Source organism: Tursiops truncatus, chromosome 1, assembly GCF_011762595.2.
Source record: "Tursiops truncatus isolate mTurTru1 chromosome 1, mTurTru1.mat.Y, whole genome shotgun sequence".
NCBI lineage: Eukaryota > Metazoa > Chordata > Mammalia > Artiodactyla > Delphinidae > Tursiops > Tursiops truncatus.
Genome location: NC_047034.1, coordinates 93,418,820 through 93,441,669, shown reverse-complemented (window position 1 = coordinate 93,441,669; position 22,850 = coordinate 93,418,820). Strand labels below are relative to the sequence as shown.

The 22,850-nt window shown below is 31.0% G+C and overlaps 1 protein-coding gene across 2 annotated transcripts in view; it reads right to left on the bottom strand.

Annotated features, from left to right (window-relative positions):
• Positions 1-22,850, bottom strand: part of COL11A1 (collagen type XI alpha 1 chain) — a 200,559-nt gene that overhangs the window by 95,905 nt on the left and 81,804 nt on the right. For both annotated transcript variants that reach the window (XM_019919166.3, XM_033862798.2), the window contains exons 13-26: positions 19,954-20,037; positions 17,818-17,874; positions 14,407-14,460; positions 11,894-11,947; positions 11,723-11,776; positions 11,471-11,524; positions 10,215-10,268; positions 10,053-10,097; positions 8,811-8,864; positions 8,323-8,367; positions 8,018-8,071; positions 7,511-7,555; positions 3,226-3,279; positions 2,081-2,125 (exon numbers count right to left, since the gene is read on the bottom strand). In XM_019919166.3, coding sequence (XP_019774725.2) covers positions 2,081-2,125; positions 3,226-3,279; positions 7,511-7,555; positions 8,018-8,071; positions 8,323-8,367; positions 8,811-8,864; positions 10,053-10,097; positions 10,215-10,268; positions 11,471-11,524; positions 11,723-11,776; positions 11,894-11,947; positions 14,407-14,460; positions 17,818-17,874; positions 19,954-20,037 — 753 coding nt within the window. The remainder of the gene's footprint in view (positions 1-2,080; positions 2,126-3,225; positions 3,280-7,510; positions 7,556-8,017; positions 8,072-8,322; positions 8,368-8,810; positions 8,865-10,052; positions 10,098-10,214; positions 10,269-11,470; positions 11,525-11,722; positions 11,777-11,893; positions 11,948-14,406; positions 14,461-17,817; positions 17,875-19,953; positions 20,038-22,850) is intronic.

The following is a 22,850-nucleotide window of genomic DNA, read 5'->3' as shown; positions in this document are numbered from 1 at the left end:
CATAATGCACTGAAAGTGCCCCTCACTCACAACATACTATAATTTTACCAAATAATCTATAAGAACATGGTATTTTTCTACTTCTGGTTAAGATTTCTTTGGTACTTTATCATTTGTGTCTAAAGTCAGATATCATGAACAAATCATGTGATGAGCCTTACCTACTCCAAACTTATATATTCATGCAAAAAGTAAGATAAATATTATGAATATGTGAAATAATATAAGTAATTATATAATTAATAACTGCTTTTCTAAGCCTGAAAAAATCTGATGTCTTCAATGTCTACAATAAACAATTATAGGCTAGCCAAAAGGATAAATAATTTCTTACCAAAAACTAGCATTAAATTTATTACATTCCAAATCAAAACTACAATGAGGTATCACCTCACACCAGTCAGAATGGCTATAATAAAAAAAATCTACAAACAATAAATGCTGGAGAGGGTGTGGAGAAAAGGGAACCCTCTTGCACTGTTGGTGGGAATGTAAATTGATACAGCCACTATGGAGAACAGTATGGAGGTTCCTTAAAAAACTAAAAATAGAACTACCATATGACCCAGCAATCCCACTACTGGGCATACACTCTGAGAAAACCATAATTCAAAAAGAGTCATGTACCACAACGTTCATTGCAGCTCTATTTACAATAGCCAGGACATGGAAGCAACCTAAGTGTCCAACGACAGATGAATGGATAAAGAAGATGTGGCACATATATACAATGGAATATTACTCAGCCATAAAAAGAAAATAAATTGAGTTATTTGTAGTGCGGTGGATGGACCTAGAGTCTGTCATACAGAGTGAAGTAAGTCAGAAAGAGAAAAATAAATACCATATGCTAACACATATATATGGAATCTAAAAAAAAAAAAAAAAAAAAAAGGTTCTGAAGAACCTAGGGGTAGGACAGGAATAAAGATGCAGACATAGAGAATGGACTTGAGGACATGGGGAGAGGGAAGGGTAAGCTGGGACAAAGTGAGAGAGTGGCATGGACATATATACACTACCAAATGTAAAATAGATAGCTAGTGGGAAGCAGCTGCATAGCACAGGGAGTTCAGCTCGGTGATTTGTGACCACCTAGAGGGCTGGAATAGGGAGGTTGGGAAGGAGGGAGATGCAAGAGGGAAGAGATATGGGGATATATGTATGTATATGTATAACTGATTCACTTTGTTATACAGCAGAAAGTAACACACAATTGTAAAGCAATTATACTCCAATAAAGGATGTTAAAAAAATTTATTGCATTCACATCATCAAGAATATGATCAAAATTATATATTTTCCATGGCTGGCTTCATTTCACTAGTCTACCTAAAGGAAATAATGTATGATATACAATAGTATATATTATACAATAGTAATGTTGACTATTTTAATAAGAATCCAAAATTAGCTACTCTAAATAAAAATGATCTTACCCTGCTACTGTAATCCAAAATAGTATTAACATTGAAAGCTTTTATTTTGTTATTTTATTTAGATATTTTGATAATCATTGCTCTTACAATTTAGTCTCCTCTTATGTAAAGGTTATCAGAAAGTAATAAGTACAGATAAAATTCAAGTGACATAAACACTTTAATGATATTCAGTAGTTCTTGTCCAATTTCATTATTATTACTTATGGTCATTTACTCCACATATACTACATAGGCAGAATGTGGATTTATTTCTTATCATGAGAATATTTTTAGAAAAACAGAGAATGCTAGTCTAATTGCTCAAATTGCCAATGCAAAATTAAAAGTTATCTAAGACACATCTTTTTTATACCCTAAATAAAAAGCAACTATAGAAACATGATTTATATCTAAATGCCAGCAAAAATTCTTTTGAGAGTAAAGACATATTACAGGTAGTGAATAACTATTTTCTGGCACTTAGTTTCCAATATTCATATCCCTAAATGATCATCGAAGAATATGATGTGTATATATATATATATACACACACACACACACACAGACACGCATATATATATATCGTAGAAATGATCAAAGTAAGGCATTTTCTCTAGGGAATAAGGTGACAATATTTAAATGGATACTTTGTAACATACCAGAGAACCCTTTTCTCCAGACTGGCCTTCTTTTCCAGGATGACCCTACATTTATTAAAAATATAGACTGGTGAGATGCAATATTAATGGTAATTTATATTATGAAATTGTTCCCTTTTTTCCCATCTGTTGAGGTTTTACTCTTTATGTTTCAAAATATATTGCACATTTTGCATCAGTGTGTATGGCTTTAAATAACACTGGAAACTGTGGCATTTGGAAAGAAACATAGTAAGTTTATATTGCATGGGTATAAGTTTCATCAACTACATAATACACTTGAGCGAGAGCTTGGGAAAAGCACATAACACATATTATTCATCAACAATTCAACCCCAGTCTCATTTAGAGTCTTACATAAAGGTGTTTCAATCTAACTTCTATTTTGCATATTGATCAAATAATCATACACACATCTTTAAAAAGCAACTAAAATACGTGGATATATATTTTAAAATATTGCAACATCATAAACACTAATGGTGTTTGTAATCAAGTTATCGAGAGTCACTAAATATTGCATAAAAACATACAGCTCCACAACAAATATACTCAATGAAAACAACTAGTTGCAGAATGAAAATTTTTGTACCCTAGCTCTGAGTAAGTAGTTTGAAGAGAAAAAAATAACAACTGTGGAGATTACATAATTACATTATTTATTACTATGTGATAAGATATAATAAACACTGCTATATTTCTAGAAAAGTAGGGAATCCCTGAAGGCAGAGGAATTTTCATGTAAGATGTCTGAGGAAACTTACAAAAGGTGAGGAATTTCACCTGGACTCTCAAGAAACATGTTCTTTGAAAAGGAAGAGAGAATGGAAAAGTGTTTTCTATGAAAAGAAAAGGACATAACAAAAGGTATAGCAATAGAAAATGTAAAGCACGCTAAGAGAAAAGTGAGTGGTAGGAAAATATGAAATTCTGGCCTAGGGTGGTCCAAAGCCCACTGGGAGCTCCTTAAAGAGTTTGCAATATGGAAGTGGCATGATGAAATAGCATTTTAGAGAGATCAATGTTTAATTATTGGCTCTACTGCTTTTATTACTGAATTCTTACAATCACTTCTAAAGAACATGTAAAATCTATTTTTGCAAATAACATATAGAAATTTTAATGACCAGGTAATTATTACTTACAGGAGGCCCATCAGCACCAGGGAGTCCTCCGAGCCCTGGTTTTCCTTGTGGTCCCTAATCAAATAGAGAAAAAGAATATTTTTCACTTAAAAATTGAAAATAATGAAAAGTCTGGCTTTGTACATAGTGATATACAGCCAATAAAATTCTTAACTTGAGTCACTGACTTTCAAGCAACAAACATCTGAATACTTTTTAACATATTATGTAGAAGAAATGGTATATAAAGATAGATGAAAACCAAATTTAACATCTGTCAGAGACATGCAAGTTTTCATACTGCTTAATAGTCCTAAATGTGTCTTTTTAAATTAACAAGTTAGTTTTTGCATACCCCAATAAACTGGAACTTATAGAATAAAAAGGAAAACAATATAGGTCAATATACAATCAATATACATTGATTTATATCATTGAAAAAGCAAATATTGGCTATTTCCAGCAATGATGTTAATAAGTGCCAATTCACAGGGAACTATATTCAATACCTTGTGATAAAACATAATGGAAAAGAATATGAAAAAGAATGAACTAAATCACTTTGCTGTACAGTAGAAATTAATACAACATTGTAAATCAACTGTACTTCAGTAACTATTTATTCAACAGATTAATCTGTGTTTAATCACAGGGGATTTCAAATCTCATTTAATTTGATCATTGGTAAGGTTGGAACATGCTAAGAATGACTATTACAAGAAGTAGACCCTTCAATGGGAGAAAAATTGGCTTTCTGCTTAGAATAATTAATTTTATCAAGTCTTCAGAGCCTAAGCCATTATTGCTTACTGGTCAAGTCATTAGCCAGAATTTAGAAACAATTAAAAGGGCAAGGATATATTAGCAATCCTAGATGCTGGATGTAGGAGGATTTTTCCATTCTTAGAAAGTATTTAGAAAAAGCATTGTATTCATATACATGAATAGTACAGAATTTAACTAGAAAGCCTCACTTAAATCACTTAACAAGAAAGTCTCACTTAAATCACTATGGAACAACACACAAAAATAAAGGTAACCTTTAAATTGAAAATCTGGACTTTATAACTGAATTTAATTGCATCTCATTTACAGGATTTAAAAGATTCAATTCCCTTCACCACTCTGCAAAGTCATATACAGTTAAGTAATCTAACATTATGAAACAATTGTTATAAAACCTGTTTTTTTTAATGGCAGTATTTTGCCTTTCACTCAAATCATTTTTTCTCTCTCAGTAAATAGTCTTATTTCTTCAAAACAAAATGTAGATTACAAAGGCAAAACTATTCCAGTAATTATTATTATCAGCAGATATATTTCTAAGACCATGACCTTGTGTACAATACTACATGGATTTTATGTTGTTGCTACATATTTAAGGGTAGATGAGAAACACTAAAACTCTTGTACTATAGGATGATTTTTTTAATCAAGTTAAAATCAATCCATCTTTTTTAAAATGGAAGCTCCATGACAGTACAATATTTTGTCTGCTTTCTTAACTGCTTGGTGTCTCCCTACAGGAATGGGGACAAAGTTAAATGAATGAATGCCATATTTTAGATTTTAATAAAATAGTTATAATTTATTGTGTCTCTATGCACTATGTTAAGCAATATATATATATATAATATATTTATATGTATAGTATCCATTTTAAGTCTCAAGCAATTCCATGAAATATCAGCATCAAAGAGCTTGAGTAATTAACTAATGTTAATACATCACAGAATTGCAATATAAATGAATCCACATCTGTAGCCATATCGTCAAAGTCCTTGCCTTTAACTAATATATATGTCATGTCTTGCTTTTTCTTCTTTAGCTCCTATAGTTATACAATACCATTTGTTTTCTGTAAAGCCATTAACATATGTGATGTAAATTCTGAAGCCATAAATTAAATCACAGGACTTAACAGTATATTTAAGTTATCAACGTGTCAGAAAAGCAATATAGTTGTCATCCATTTTAGTTAATTAGCTTGAACTTTATAAAATCTTTTATCACAAATATAATAACAGCATAGGTTATGATAACTTAGGACAAAAATATAAAAGTTATTGGGAATTAAAAATATATGACATTACTTAAATTATATTTAATTGTGAGATTATAGCATGATCCAACTGAAAACATTATTCACCAAGTTTTGAAAGACAAGGCTCTTGAGCCAGAATAAACAGAAAACAGTATATCATAAAGAAAATAAAAGTAATGTAGGTCCAAAATAAACTATATACCGTAAATGCAATACAAATAAAATGCATTTTCTTCATGTTCTTGAGTTTCTTTCTCCTTTTGAAGGAAAGAGGCTGTCTTTGGACTCAAGAGCTGGATATGTTCAAAGCAGAGAAAGAAGCGGCTTGTGCTTAAAGACAGCTCTCTTCCTACCACAAGAAGTGCAGTGAATCAGATTCTATATTTTACCTGTGACTCAACAAAGGGAATTCAGATATAACAGCTTTCCTTAAAAGCAAATTCTTCCTAGAAATCCAGTTCAGAGATGATAAAATTATTGTAGAAAATTCAATAGGTATATGCCTCAAGTGCAATTTATGGTTATGATGAGCTAATCCGAAATATGTTAAGAATATATGTCCAGATTAAGATCTCTGATCTAAAGCAAAGATTTTAAATCACCTTTGGTACCTAACATCTTAAATAAATAAACCATTTTCCAATAGCACTCTAATACTGTAAACATATGGAAAATATGCACAGAGAAAAAGTACTTTAAAGATCATTTAAGTTTGATATGCTAATTCTTAACGTTAATAATAAGTAACTTGGTAAGAATGTTACCAAAGGACTTGAATATATATTTTACCAAAGAATATATAGAAAAGGTCAATAAGCACATAAAAATATGTTCAGCATCACTAGTGATTAGTGAAATGCCAGTTAAAACCACAATAAGATACTATTTCACACCAACAAAAATGACCATAATCAAAAAGAGAAGCAATATTAGTATTGTTGAGAATCTAGAGAAACTAGAATCCTCATAAAATGCTGATAGGAAGGAAATATGGTACAACCACTTTGAAAAACAATTGGAAACTTCTTAAAATGTTAAATATAAATTTACCATATAACCCAGCAATTCCACTTCTAAGTATCTACCAAAAATAAATGAAAACATGTCTACACAAATACCTTTTTACAAATATTCATAGCAGCACTATTCCTAATAGCTGAAAAGTGTACATAACTCATATGTCCCTCAACTGCTGAATAAGTAAACAAAATGTGGTATATTCAATCAATGGAATACTACTTGGCAACAAAAAGGAGCAAAGTGCTGACACATGCTGCAATATGGATAAACCTCAAAAACATTATGCCAAATGAAGCCAGACACAAATGCCACATATTATATTCATTCATATGATTAAATTAAAATATTAATTTCGTTCCTATATCTTGTTCACATGAGATGTTCAGATAAGATAAATCTATAAAGATAGAAAGTAGATCAATGGTTGTCTAGCTTTGTGGGTGAAATGGGGAGTGCAAATTGACACAAGGTTTCTTTCTGGGGTGGTATAAGTATTCTAAAAATGTGATTGTGGCACAACTATAAATTCACTAAAAATCATTGACTTGTACACTTAAAATGAGTAAACTTTTAGGGTATGAAATTAACCCCAATAAAGTTGTTAATTTAAAAAATATTACATATTCATAGAAATCAACAAAAATAAGAAAAAAATATATTAGAAAGAATTGGGTAACACTGTGCTGTAACTATAGGGGACAGGAAATATTACTTAGGGAATCTGTCAGAGGAGATAAGGACAAAAGACATCTCTTTAATTAAAAACTTATTCTTGTTTTGATCCAGACATTGAGTTATTAAAAAGAACATCATTTGCCATTTATACATGAGAAACGGTGGCAATAATAACGTCACAATTTTCCCTTAATTAGACCTTGCTAAAAGCCTTTTGTCACAAGCAAACCTAATTACATTTTTTAAATAACGAGAAATAAAAGGAGAACCAAAATAAAGAGAAAACACTCACTCATATCAGTACGTTTCTGAAATTAATATAGCTGAGAATGTCACATTTGGAAGTTATCCAAATGGAAACTCTGTGAAATTTTATCATTTACAGCTCAGAGACATATGAATGATTGCTGCTTACCCTGTGCTTTCATAATTTAACTCCAGATTAATTCTTTATATGCTGGGACATTTAAATATCTTATTAAAAACAGAAGGCAGGCCTTATACCTCCCTAAAGTTGACAACACAAGCTTGTTTACCAGACATTACTAGAACAACAGAATAACTTACTTTTTCACCAGGAGGACCAATTGGACCTTGTGGACCAGGAAGACCCTATTTTAAAAGAATTCATTTCATATGTCAAGAATCACATCACAAGAATACACTTTTAAAATAGTAAATGATTAGCCCTCTATTTTACATGAAATGATTTATGAGAATCTATATATATATTCCCCCACATTCCCCAGAAAGTTTTGCAACACTATGAGGAGTTTTACATAAGCTACTCTTCTGGCAATGGATATGTAATGTGATCCTATTCAGAACCCTCCTGCAGGTGTCCTGGCATTCCATGAACACCGAATGACTCATTTTTCTCTTGGAAGAAAGAGGCCTCTGCAAATTTGCTCAAATTTTTTTTAAAAAGGAAAAACAAAAAAAAAGAATCGTCTTCCTACATTCACAATAAAAACCCTTAGCCCTACATAGAAAATTCTGAGGCTGTCAATTTTCTTGTATAAAGATACCATCTTATCCCATTATCTCAAAAAAGCTGTGACGGTTTAGACTTACTTGAGGTCCTGGATTCCCTTGCTGACCTGGAGGTCCAGGTTCCCCTTGGGGACCCTGCCATAGGAAAATATAAAGAGTCTTTAATAAAACTATTTCACATAATAGGTTTTTTCTTCTCAGTTGAAAAATAGTCCCCAAATCATGTTTCCCTATAGAGAATCCGGAAAATCTTGCAAAATATTAATGCTGGCAGAAGCACTTGGCAACACATTGTAAGAAATCTTAATTTTAGATTTAGCAACAAAAGTGGTTTGTTAGTACTTAGATTACAGAAACGAGTTATCTTATGGATATTTTCTACATACCATGTTCCCTTTTGGTCCTGTGGGGCCATCCACACCTGCGATACCCTTCAATGACGAAAAAAATATGCTTGAGTGTTAACAAGTTCAGATGCTACAATGGAAAATTTAGAAGACTAACCTAATAATATGACACCCAGTAGCCTAGGTTGACTAAAAAATCATTTTAGAACTTAATGGAAATGAGGGAAAAAGCAAGGTCTATACTCTCCTCTCCATGCCCATGGAGACAACCTAACAGCATTTTCCACTGCGAGTTCGGAATTTGACACGAAACAATAAAATAGGTAAACTAAAAGGAAGAAAAAAGAAAGAAGCCAGTGGAGTAGGGTATGCTCAGTTAAACTGATAGGCAGCACCATTAGGTCTTAGAATATAACAGAGCAGTAAACCCTTGGCTGTCTACTGAAAGCTTTCACAGCCTCCTGGCTTTAAAAAGTCTGGTAACAAGCTTTCCCTAGGAAATCTTGAATGTTTTCAACAATACATACAGGCTGTCCTGTAGGTCCTGGAGTTCCCCTTGGTCCTAGCAAACCTCGTGGACCCTAGGAGGAAAAGAAAAACACATTCTCATAAGAAATGCCTTCAAAACATGCCTCTTCCTTTAAATAAATATTAATGTAATGTTTAGATTAAAATATTTGTTCATCTTCTTTTAATGGTGTTTAAAATGCCATTTTTATATGACACAAATATCTAGTGTTTATATTGATCCAAAAGCCAAGATGGACAAGAAAGTCTTTAATACAGAAGCTGTATCTTTTATTTTTATAAATTTACATATAAATCACTTGGGAAATTTTAAAAATAGGAAATATTTTAATGCTTTAAATAAGTCACTTTTGTGTCATATTCCAATTTGAATAGCAACACTGAATCTTATTAAATCTTATTATTCAATAAGTTAGACTACACAAATAGAAGAGTCCTGATTCTCATTTATTTTACAGTTAAGTAAATTCCATCATGAAAGAATATTCTACTGAGAAAAAGAAACAAACAGCTGGATAACTATGTTAGCAAGATTACAGAAACCATTTGCTTGATTTTTAAAATTATTATGACTTAATTAATTTCTTCTATTCTTCTTCCCCCTCCTCCATTTGTTCCTCCTTCTTTTCCTTCTTTAGAAAAGTGAATACAATGACTTACTGTCACATTCACTTGAGCTACTATGCCTTTTAGTTGACAGGCTCTATAATGTGGAAAACTAGGACTAAAACTAGGAGGCCTGCTTCTAGTCTGGTTCTTTGATTAACTAGCTTTGGGTAAACCTTTCCAATTCAGTTTCCTCATTTGTAAAAATCAGTGGAAAAAAGGATATAATCTAGTAAATTTTATAGTTCTATCTGGTATATACTAAGTACCTAATTTTTGTGTTTCTTCTGATAATAAGATTGATTTATCCTAAACACATAACTAGATTCTAGAGCTATTGATGATATAAAAACTGAAACAAAACAAAAAACAGCAACAAAAACTAGGTAAGGTTTTTGCCTGACAAGATGTTATATCCCACAATTTTTTCTCTTGATTTTCTAAGACTTTCTTTAACAAAAGAAGAGCTCTCAGTATCATTTTTAAATGTTTTTTTCACATAACAATTACCTGCTTAGCTTAGGCAAGATGGCAATAGTCATCTGAGTTTATTATTGACTTTATATATGTAACACCAATCACTATTCCTTCAAAACGGGGTATTATTTAAAAAGAAAAAAAAGAAAGTTGCTTACAGCTTCACCTGGAAGACCCCTTGGTCCTATTTCTCCATCTTCTCCCTGTCATGGACAAAATGAGTGGGAGAGTGATGCAATCAGACAATGTAACATTTCAGCATGATTTTGTTCTATGTTTTAATTTTAAATATTTCTTAAAAGAAATGAAGTTTAATATACCCGCATTCCATCTTCGCCAGGAGGACCAGGAGGACCTTGGGGACCTCGTTCACCCTATTAAATAAATCCAAGTATAAGTAGAACACAAAATAAACTAGAATGTTTGTCTATCCTACAGCTATCCTACCAAATATAACGGAACATTTGCAGAAAAAACTTATGCTCTATTTTCCCTCCTCAAAAAGTTTCAAAGATAAATCATAATTTTACATTAACTGGCGTTATATATTAGTATGCTAGGAAAAAATGTTCCCCCAATTTTGAAAACAAAAAGGTTTAAATGAAATTCCCAAATAATTTTCAGACATTTAATTATTACAAACTAATAGAAAAGTATTTTGCTGAAGACTGTCTTAAACATGGATACACTTTGCTGATTTTTATTTAATTTACATTTTTTCTGCTTCTAAAATAATTCTTATTAAATCAGCACAGTTCTAGAAGACTAAAGAAATTTTTGGAGTTTTTAAAAAACAAAATTATATATTTTTCTCAGCATGTGATAGGCACTTGCTAGACATTCATAGTGCTCTCTTTTCTTTATCTTTCTATTTTTTTATATTCTCCAATTTCCTAATGGTTGTCCCATCTTCCTTCTTAACTTTTGGAGAAGAAAAATGTGAAGATCCAATTCTGATCTTTTTTCGAAAGACCACATCTTTGCTTAATTTCCCACTAAAAATATTGACTGGATTGCCGTTCAACATTGTATTTTGTTTAGCCTTAGTGAATTATAAGCTCTTGCACTGGACTGCAAACTAATATTATCACAAAGAAGTAGCTTGTGGTGTCTCAATCTACTGGAGCCATCTAATTAGTATAATAAAATACAGTGCCCAGTATATTGTTATATTAATGACAAACTGCCTATAGATGTCCTCTTTTGAGTATATTTCCACAGACAAAATGTAATAAGGAAATTGAGGCAATTATCAAAAAATTAGAGGCAAAATTAAATCTCCACACTTGTTCTATAAATGTATTTTCCATATACGTGTACATAAAGATTCCACATCAACTTATATTTGTGTAAACTGAATATTTTAATGTCTAAAAGAAATTAAAGAACTTATATGAGTATCACACATATAATTCTACTTATCTTTCTTCAAGTATCTAGTAGATGTACTAATTTATATGAGTTCACAAATACTTAAATTAATTTTCTTCTTATATCTTAGTGTATCAATATTTCATAGTATTCCTGTATTATCCCAATATAAAAAGTATAAAATGTACAGAATGGTATATCTTACCCTGTGACCCTTGTCACCTGGCAGACCTGGAAGTCCATCAAATCCTCGGTCCCCCTGTAAAATCACCATCATCATCATCATCATCATCATCACCGTCATCATTATCATTACATTTCCAGCCTATTTCTGTACTGTAATTTGAGTGTGAAATGTTCTTTCATATCAAGAAACTCTATTTTAAAACATAAAAATTTCAGGGGTAAACTGAGATATGAGATCTGAAAATACAAATGTATGAGATGAGCTCCCGACCTTGGCCCCGGGTTCTCCTGGCATTCCTCTTCCTCCATCAGCACCCGGACGACCCTGATAATACCAAGAACATGACTAAGCAAAAGGAATTCCAAATAGACAGAATAAAAGAAAACAAAATAACTGATGATTTCAGATGACCTCAAAATGTACAATGAAAACTAACCATACCCTTTTTCCAGATTTTCCTATTGGACCAGGAGGACCTTGGACACCACGAGGGCCCTATACAAAACATCATAATTAATTAACTTTATAGAATTCCTGATCAGTAAACTTAATCAAATCAAGAGAAAGGGCTTTAGAAATTTATATCTTCTTAGCTTTACCTTAATCATTTTAACACAAGAAAATTATTTCTTATGTAAAATTCTACATAAAGCAAAAAGACAAGAGAATCGATTTTTCCAAATGGTTTCTTGCCAAAAAGGAGTCATGCTATTTTATTAAGTTTATATAGACATGCAATTACATTTAAACAAAAGGCATATAAACTGATATTTTAAGTTTGAAAAAATCCTCAATTACTAAATATATTCTCAAAACCTTGCAGTTTTACATTTCACTTGACTGAAAACACTTCCATTTTATTCCTCTTCTCTTTGCCTTCACCTTTCTCTTCATTTTTTGGAGATCCTATTCTGGATATTTATTCTTTTATTGCAAGTATCACATTGAATTATAATTGTCTTTTTTTCATAGTTCAATCTCCCATTAAATTGTTAACTACTGTGATTTTGGACTAAATATTTTTCTCCATTATACTCCTATAATTTAGCACAGTGCTGGTACATATTTCTTTCAATCATCTACAAAATCCTGGAGGATCACTTGGCAAACCTTAATTCAAATTATTGACTGGCACCATGCCATGTCAGATTAAAGTTTAAAGATTCTCAATATCTTTCTTGAAGCAGTATAGTACAGTGTTATATCAATATACAATGTCTTATTTGTGAATTAATATATGTTTTTTTAAAATAAAATTACACAGCTAATAATAGACCCAATATAGATCCAGTAAAAATAGTATATAGGCCTTTGTATTTAATTAACTATACCCTTTTTAAGTTTAAACAATATGCATATAATGAGTGAGGTAGAAAATGCAACACATATTTGAAATTACAAATAATTCTTATGATTACTGTGAAATGTTGATTATAGAAATATGAAATTAAGGTTGCCTAATAATTAGAGGTTAAAAGAATATAGCTTTTAAAAAACTATTGCAGCAAGAAAACTCTATCCTATACCCCAGCTGGAAGGCAAGGAGCAATAATAACAGGACAAATCTTGTTAGTTTTCAATGAAAATGATCCTTCATTTGATATTGCATCTCATTGGAGTTAAGGAAAACTGCAAACACCATGAAATCTACTGCAGCATGTTTTCAGATTCATCCATTTTGTAAAGAGGTGAGTCTGACCCAAAAGTTCATAAACTTTGCAAAAGACATATCAATATTTTTATGCAATTCTCAGTTAAGGTACAAATGTTTTCCATTTCTTTATGGCAACATTTAACAAGCACGAAAAAGAAGGTTGCCACATTCTGTGCCACCCAAATATTTTTCTAAATTTTGGGGGGATTTTTTTCTCATTTCAAAATAAACTGTGGTGCATCCAAACAGGGGAATATTATACAGCAACAAAAAGGAATAAACTATTGATGCACTCATCAACTGCAACAAACCCCAAAGGCATTATGCTGAGTGAAAGAAGCCAGTCTCAAAGATTACATAATGTATGATTTCATTTATGTAGTATTCTTGGAAACATGAAACTGTAGTGATGAAGAACAGATCAGTGCTTGTCAGGTATTGGGGTATGAGGAAGTTGTGACTGTAAAGTGGCACCAAGAAATTGCTTGGGGTTATGACTGTGGTGGTGGGGACGAAGAATACATATAGGTGTTCACATTCAAGTTTACATTATAATATTGTTAAAATAAAACTAATTTAAAAAAAAGAAAAAAATTAGTTGGATGGCCACTTGAGAGCTCCTGTAGCCCAATCTGAGTTTATATGTATTGAGTATATCAGAAAGCATTTTCATTAAAAATGAATTTTAAAAATACATCACATTTTGCTTTTACAGTTTTCTACAATAAGTATAATTCATAATGTGCTTATAGTGAATGTCTCTATCTACTTATTATCATTCAAGGAAAAATAATACTTTTAATTTGGCACCATGTAAATATAATGTAAGATCTTTTTAAGAATTTCAGGTCAGACGTTTTCAATTTCTCTTAATTTCCTCAGCTCTACAAAGGGCTTAAAATTAGCTTCTTTTAGGTATATTAAATATTTTTTCTGAGACAATTTACTAGATTTTATTCTCCACAGGAAACATGTTAGGCTTGTGGCAGGACCACTATAAATACAATTGTAATAGTGCTTCTCTGTTCTGTACAATCTCAAGCCAATCTAATGTTCTGAAGACCTATTACTATCAAGACTTTCCCATTCTAGCTTATTATCTTCTTTTAATATTGTTTAAATTAATAAAGTTATTGGCAGTCAACTGATTGTTAGAGATGTTTCAATTGAAGAAGGTGATGTGAGCTTAAAGGTAATGTAAGTAATTATTTTACTCATAAAACAGATGGTAGACACTTCAATTACCCTAATAGATAAAATAAACTCAAAAATAAAATAAGTGAAATAGGTTAATTTTTACCTGAGGACCTGGATCACCCCTCTCACCTTTGGCCCCAGAGGAACCAGGCCCCCCCTGTAGAGAAAAGGTGAAGACATAATCATTTAATTTTGTAATTCCCTAACCAGTTTTTTTCCTACCATTTTCACTTGAAATAATTAAACATTATTCAAAATACATTTCTTCAAATAGTATGATTTTATTAGTTAATACAACAAAATTTTCAAGTCCTCTGATTGAAATACATCTCTTCTCAGATTTTGACTGTATTCCAGTGTGTGAACTATATTTAAAAGTCTATATTTTACTGATAACTACACAGAAGCAAATTTCATGAAATCACATTGAAATGTTCTTTAATGTGTATGCCACCAGAGCACTTACGATGATACACAGGCGTTATTTATCATTACTCTGTGGTGGAGTACTAGAGGAAATACATTTTTACAGAATCGGGTACACATTGAATTCATTTATGAAACTTGGCAAATATTAATGCTGTTATACTCAGAAGCTTCTCAGACACTGAATTCTATAGCAATAAAATGTCAAGAACAGATGCTATTGTTGTTATTATAATTGTCCTGAAATAATGTCAAAGCATTTTTTCCTAGATTGGTCTATTTTTCCTTAGGAGAATAAGTCCTTATGACAAATGCCTCTTCCAAATATTTACATAATTCACAAAGTGCAACAAAAGCCTGGCAGAGTAACTGGAAAAAAGTATAAAACCACTTTATAAAAGTGCTGTGAGTTTTAAAAAATAAATACTAGGCCATTCATCTTCCTAAAAAGCTTTAGAACACTAAAATTGAACATAGTGGTAATAGTTACTTCATTCTGAAGAAGTATACTTTGTGTGTTTAAGAAGTTTCTGATTTATTTAAATCAATAGAGATTCAATTAAATACTACATTGAATCAAATTGCAAAAAGGTTAAAATTATGCTAAGCCTGAAAATGCTAGGTATCTAGAGCCTCCTGGTGGCTCCAAAGTAAAATAACTATTAATATGACTGCCAAAAAATATGACAAGTCAAGTAACATGAATATTCCAATCCTGAAAATTACAAGAATGATGACTTACAAGTGTCTAATTAAGAATTCTTGCAACTAAATTTCTTCAAGAGAGAAACTGGGGTTCTACATTAAATCAGATTATTAAGCATAGAATTGAATGCAATTAAAGGACAGTCTATTTTTAATTACTTTACTGCATTATATCTTCTGTATATAAGCACAACCTACTCAACGGATTATAATTACTTTGCCCAAACACTTATTCTAAAAATCACCATGTAATAATTGACAGTAACAGAATAGGGTAAAGAACATTTTCTATGTTTCCTGAATATTTTAAAATATAGATCTCTTTTAGTCTATAAAATCAATTGGAAACAAATAATTGAAAAAAGGAATATTTCACTGAAAGAATGAACATATTTATGTATTAAAATATTGTTTCTTTTTTAAATCTTAATATATAAAATACGTTAGACTCTAGAATTAAGATTTTTTAAAGTCTGTTATAATTTTATGTTTTGGAGCAAAGAATAAGAGAAGAGAAAATGGTAAAAACAAACAATGTGATTTTTTTCTCTCAATATCAACCTTTAATATTTTAGGAAGCTAAAACTTTCTATAACAAAGACTTAAGTAGTAAAATCAATTAATCTTGGATATTACATTGAGAATGGTAATGTAATAACATGGCTGTCAATGTTTTCTCTTTGCCAACATGCTGTGAATGTCTGACCCTTAAGGACTGGTGAAAACAGGAACAGCTTAACGTAACAAGCTTTCACTGGTTCTGCTCATCACTGTTCTTACCCTCTACAGGTCCATTAGACTTGTGTTTGTCAGGATGATAAGCAGGAAAATTCCTTTTGATAATAGGATAATAAAAAATCTCAAGAACTTACAGATGCTAGGCTGATATTTTTAATTTAAGCAAAAGGCAGTGTTTCCCAAACACGCTTGACCGTAAGAATCAGCCTGCTGCACTCGTTGAAAATATAGTTTGCCAGTTCCGACCCTGAATATGCATCATTAGAGCCTCAAGTTCAAGGCCCCAGGAACTTTCACTTTTGATAAAATATATGGGTAATTCTTCTGCCCCCAAATTTGTAAAACACTAGCATACTGCTGATTTTCCTCAGTCATGTAAATGTGTTATTATTAACAAGCAATTACATATTAACTCTATTTCTTCCTTTATTAAATGACATGGAATCTTTCATCTTCCCTACTATATTTTGAAAGGCAGAAGAGTAAAACTACATGATAAATACATAATAATGCATTTAGAAGTGTGTATAATTTAAATTCTGTGGAACATATTGCCAGAACACATGTTCCACATGAGCTCATATGATTGAGTATAAAGCCCTCCAAAATATATGAAATGTTATAAAATTTCAAGACTGAAGAGAACCATAAATTTATGGAAAAGTAGATAACAAACTCTTAAATAAACTACATGAAGAAAACTATTTTTCCTCCTAATAAGATCAGTAAAACTATTTAATTGATTCAAATTTGAATAAAATCATTTTGCTGTGTCTACTAAGTAAACCAAAGATAAACTTTGAATGTTCAGAGTAATAATTTCTATAAATACCATTATTTCAATAAAACATTGTGAGCATATAAGATCATATTGAAAGTATACTACAGCTTTTTATATCAAAAGAATACTTAAAATAGAAAGTATTCCATTCATTTTAAAATCAATGAGAACTCAGGTTGGAATTATACAATGTTCTTTTCCCTTAAGAAAAAAGTATGATTTAAAAAGAATCTTTGTTTTGTGTTTGTGTGAATTGCTACACTGCTTAGCACTTGGTAAGTTTCAAAATATTTTAAAAAATATATAGAATATTAGCTTGTCAGTAAGCTTGTAAGGAAAATAAAACACTTATTTGCCAAGAGTCTCTAAAAGACAAAATAATTTCTCTAATATCTGAAGCAGTTAATGGAATACTAGAGGCAACTTAAAGTTTAAGCCAAGTCTCCTGCTTTCTCCTAAGATTATGGAAAAATTTTCATTGGCCTCAAATATTTTTTTCTTTTTTAATAAATTCTGTTTAACATAAAATTAAATCTCAAGAACTTACTGTACACTTGAACTTCAACAACTCAAACTATTATGCAAATAAATTATAGTTTGAAAAGTTAATAATTGGATACGTGATTCAATTATATTTTTCACTGTATTTGTTTGATTTGAGAATTTTCCATTGTAACCTTTTCATTAAAATTTACTGAGGACTGAATTCAGAGAGATTTCTTAAATGGAAACCAAATCCAAGTATAAGTCGGTATATTTACCCTACTTTCACCAGCCAGAGATATGAAAACTGCCTGGCCAAAGTTGCACAAGGAACTACTAATACAGGAATTTAACCATATATTATCTTTTTGGGTAACCTACCACAGGACCCGGTCTTCCAGTTAGACCCATTGGGCCAGGTGGACCTCTCAGAGCAATCTAGAAAATAAAATATAGCAAATTCAGGAATGCCTCCCTGGATGAGCATATTAAACCGCAATATTCATTTGCACAAGTTACCCTTAAGTAGCAGCTCATCAACAGAGGTATAATAGCTACATAGTAGAAAGAGTGCCTGATTACTGAAGAATCACAAGTTTTTAGAATGACAAATTGACCTAATAAGTATTAGACATTTTTTAAGCTGTTGTGACTTATATACAATCTTGTACCATATATATTATGATTTATTCAATGACAAAAGTTAAAATAGATTTTAACATCTAATAAGAAATTTAATATCTGATGATTTTTCTACTCAAAAGTGCATTGAGAATATTGCATAGGCTTCTCTTAAATATGTAGGTGTAATTCTCATTGACAATACTTTTAGATGTGAACAATTTGAAGTGCTTTAAGTGAAAGTTTTCTAGCACTATTTTAGGATAAAAACTATGACAATTCAAGCCAGACAGTAAAAAGCAAAATTGATCAGAAAGTGCTTAGATAATACAGTTATTTTAACAAATCTCAAATTTAATGCTTTATAGAAAAATGCATTTATTTTGTAGAATCATAGGCATGATAGACTGATTACATGCACTATTGACACTGAATATTAGAAATGTGAAATTAGCACTTGGAAAGCTAGAACAAGTAGAGTAAAAGGATAAATATTTGACAGATGTTAAATTAGTATGGTGTGCTATTTTTTAATATTAGTGATTCCAAAAGATGAATATTTAGATTGCCAAAACAGATATAAAAAATAATATTGTAATAGAAATAATGTAAAATCAAATTAGAAAAGTGCATGAGATGGAAACAGTAATATCTCCAAAATTTCACTACTGACTCACCATGAGATTTTTGACAATACACTTCTTAATCCTTGAGATTAAATATCTGAAAAATTGGAATTATAATGCTTGCTACCTATTTCCAAGGAGGTTAAAAGGACTAATAAAATTAGGAATTCAATGGCCTAATAAACTATTTAAGCTCAAATAATTACCTAAAATCTGTTCAAAGTAATAAAATTTATAAGTTGTAGGCATCATTAGTAAATCAATTTAAATATTTTTAGATTTGTATTATGCCAAGTTCTAATAAACAAATATTTAAGTTTTTCATTTTCTTTATAAATGATGTAACCAAACAATGGCATCTTTTCAGATTAATAGACTTACACTCTCAGATAATTTATGCACTCATAAATTTATGGTGATAAAGTTATCACCAAAATGATTTATATCACTTAGGAAGCAGGTACCCATATCCATGTCAACTATAAGCCCTTTATTTCCTTTTTCCTTGAAAAGAAAAAAAGACTATACTATGAATAAAAGTATTATATGACTTTCAACATTTTCCTGATCCATTCTTTTGATTTTCTTATCTATATTTTAACTGCACTGGAGCTAACTTAAAAAGCAAACAATTTTATATTTTATAAGTATACAGATAGTGAAAAGCTTTTAGCTGACAAACAAATATGAACTGAATGGATTTGGTTTAAAATATAGATTACAATGATTCGAGCTTAGAATACATATTTGAAGGTTTCTTTCCTCCACAAGAATGCCTAAGAAATTTAATTTTCTGGATTATTTGGGATATCCTGAATAATCTATAAGATTGGGTGGAAAAATTATTTTAAACTTTATCCTCTTACTTTATTTATTGGTCATTGACATATGCCTTTGCAGGGAAAACTGGATGCGAAAGATAAAGGGTGATACATATAAATCCATCAGTACTCTTTGAAAAAAAATTAGAAAATTTGTGTATTATGGTCTGCATGTTTTTGCCAGAATTATGTATGGCAATACTGCAAGGGTCAGTCATTTAAATTAAATATTAAATTAAAGAAAATATTCCTATCGGAAAAATAGATATTATCTTAGTATCTTCTCCATCTAAATCCAACATACTATTCAGAAGTATTTTGTTCATAATAGTAGCACCCTCCAGATACACACACACACACATGCACACACACACACATGCACACTTTCTCTCTCTTGCATAATTTGGCACAGAATCAGGTTATGGAACTACATGTTGATCCTTTCTTACCCGAGCCTGCTGAAGAATGGCCTGGGCCTGAGCTTCCTGAGCAGAGATGATTGGTCCTTTGGAACCATCACCACCATAACGAAACTAAGAAAAGATAACATACAGAAGCTCAAAATAAGAATTTCTCAAATAGGTGCATTAATTACTAGATTAAAAACTACTTACTTAAAATGGTGGGATCTTACAAAAGTCCATGGTAACTCCATCATGAATCATGATACCTAGATTTTTTTTTAAATTTTCTTTCTGTCCATTATAGAAGTTTTCTAGACCATGCTTTACCACTTGTAGAAGAGACTACAGACTCCTTTACAATTTTAAATTCCATAATTTTTGAAAACTATGAAATAAGCTATCATCCATTTCTTTACCTGCACAAACGCTACCCATTCTACTCACTCATTTGTAAAAATTCTAAATGCACTAAGTTCGGTAGTGTTGTAGATCAACTGCTATTTTGTTGAGCAAAACTTCTGGAATCTCTGTGAACACAGAGGAAATCTTCCTTGAGATAGATTCAGTTTGTTTACCTTTTCTTAAGTAATTATACTAGGAAACTGATCCTTTCTGTATCCCTCTATAAAATGCTAAAGCTCCTTTTTCATTTTAACTCAAAATGCAGCATGAATAAATTTCTCTCTATGTTATTATTACTTGAATCTTTATTACATTTAAACAAATAAATTTTTTCCACAAGAACTTGGGCAACTTTATTTAAAAAAATTTTTTATTGAAGTATAGTTGTATTAGTTTCTGTTGTATAGCAAAGTGATTCAATTTTATATATATATATATATAATATATATATATAAAATATATGTGTATTATATTCTTATTCTTTTCCATTATGGTTTATTATAAGATATTGAATACAGTTCTCTGTGCTATACAGAGGGACCTTGTTGTTTATCTATTTTATATTTAGTAGTTTGTATCTGCTAATCCCAAACTCCTAATTTATCCCTCCCCCCTCCCTTCCCCTTTGGTAAGCATAAATTTGTTTTCTAAATCTGTGAGTCTGTTTCTATCTTGTAAATATGTTCATTTGCATCATATTTTATATTCCACATATAAGTGATATCATATGATATTTGTCTTTCTCTGTCTGACTTACTTCACTCAGTATGATAATCTCTAGTTTCATCAATGTTTCTGCAAATGACATAATTTCATTCTTTTTAATGGCTGAATAGTATCCCGTTATATATATATATATATATATATATATATATATATATATATATATATATATATATATCACATCTTCTTTATCCATTCATCTGTTACTGTTATTCATCTGTTACTGGACACTTAGGTTGCTTCCATGTCTTGGCTGTTGTAAAAAGAGCTGCTATGAACACTGGGGTGCATGTATCTTTTTAAATTTGAGTATTCTGTGGATACATGCCCAGGAGTGGGACTGCTGGATCATATGTTAACTCTATTTTTTAGTTTTTTGAGGAACCTCCGTATTGTTTTCCATAGTAGCTGACTCAATTTACATTCCCACTAACAGTGTAGGAGGGTTCCCTTTTCTCCACACCCTCTCCAGCATTTATTATTTGTAGTCTTTTTAATGATGGCCATTCTGACTGGCGTGAGTTGATACCTCATTGTAGATTGGATTTACACTTCTCTAATAATTAGCAATGTTTAGCATCTCTTCTTGTGCCTATTGACCATCTGTATGTCTTCTTTGGAGAAATGTTTATTTAGGTCTTCTGCCCATTTTTTGATTTTTTTTTTTGTTTTTGTTGTTACTGAGCTGTATGAGATGTTTGTATATTTTGGAAATTAAGCCCTTGACAGTCGCATCTTTTGAAAGTATTTTCTCCCAGTCTGTTGGTTGTCTTTTTGTTTTGTTTATGGTTGCCTTTGCTGTGCTAAAGCTTATAAATTTGATTAGGTCCCATTTGTTTAGTTTTGCTTTTATTTCTAGTACCTTGGAAGACTGACCCAAGAAAACTTTGCTATGATTTATGTCAAAGAATGTTTTGCCTATGTTCTCTTCTAGAAGTTTTATGGTGTCGTGTCTTATATTTAAGTCTTTAAGCCATTTTGAGTTTATTTTTGTGTATGGTGTGAGGGTGTGTTCTAACTTCATTGATTTACATGGGGCTCTCCAACTTTCCCAACATCCCTTGCTAAAAAGATCATCTTTTCCCCGTTGTATATTCTTGCCTCCTTTGTCAAAGATTAATTGACCATAAGTGCGTGGGTTTATTTCTGGGCTCTCTACTCTGTTCCATTGATCCATATGTCTGTTTTTGTGCCAGTACCATGCTGCTTTGATTACCATGGCTTTGTAATATTGTCTGAAGTCTGGGAGGGTTATGCCTCTAGCTTTGTTCTTTTTCTTAAGGATTGCTTTGGCAATTCTGGGTCTTTTATGGTTCCATATACATTTTAGGATTTTTTGTTCTAGATCTGTGAAAAATGTCAAGGTTAATTTGATAGAGGTTGCATTAAATCTGTAGATTGCTTTGGGTAGTATGGCCATTTTAACAATATTAACTCTTTCGGGCAACTTTAAAAAGCAATCTTAAGGTAAAACAAATAATTTTTGGACAATGAATAATACTATAGATATATTGTATTTAAAAAGTATTAGCTAGTGTCTATATGGTAGTAAATAGCATATTAACTTTATGTTAATACATGAAATGCATGTTACTCATATGACTCAGGATAAAGCACATGATTAAAAATATTAAGAAAATCCTCTAAGATTTCTTGTCAAAAAATATAATGAAATAATAAAGCCTCAGTTCTACTGCAGAAATAAATATTTACCAGAATTTTGCTTTAGCAAAATTTATCACAATTTCTGAAGGCTGCTTCATTTCAAGTATCTCTACCTCATACAATGTTTTTTTGATTGATCTATAATATGGTTA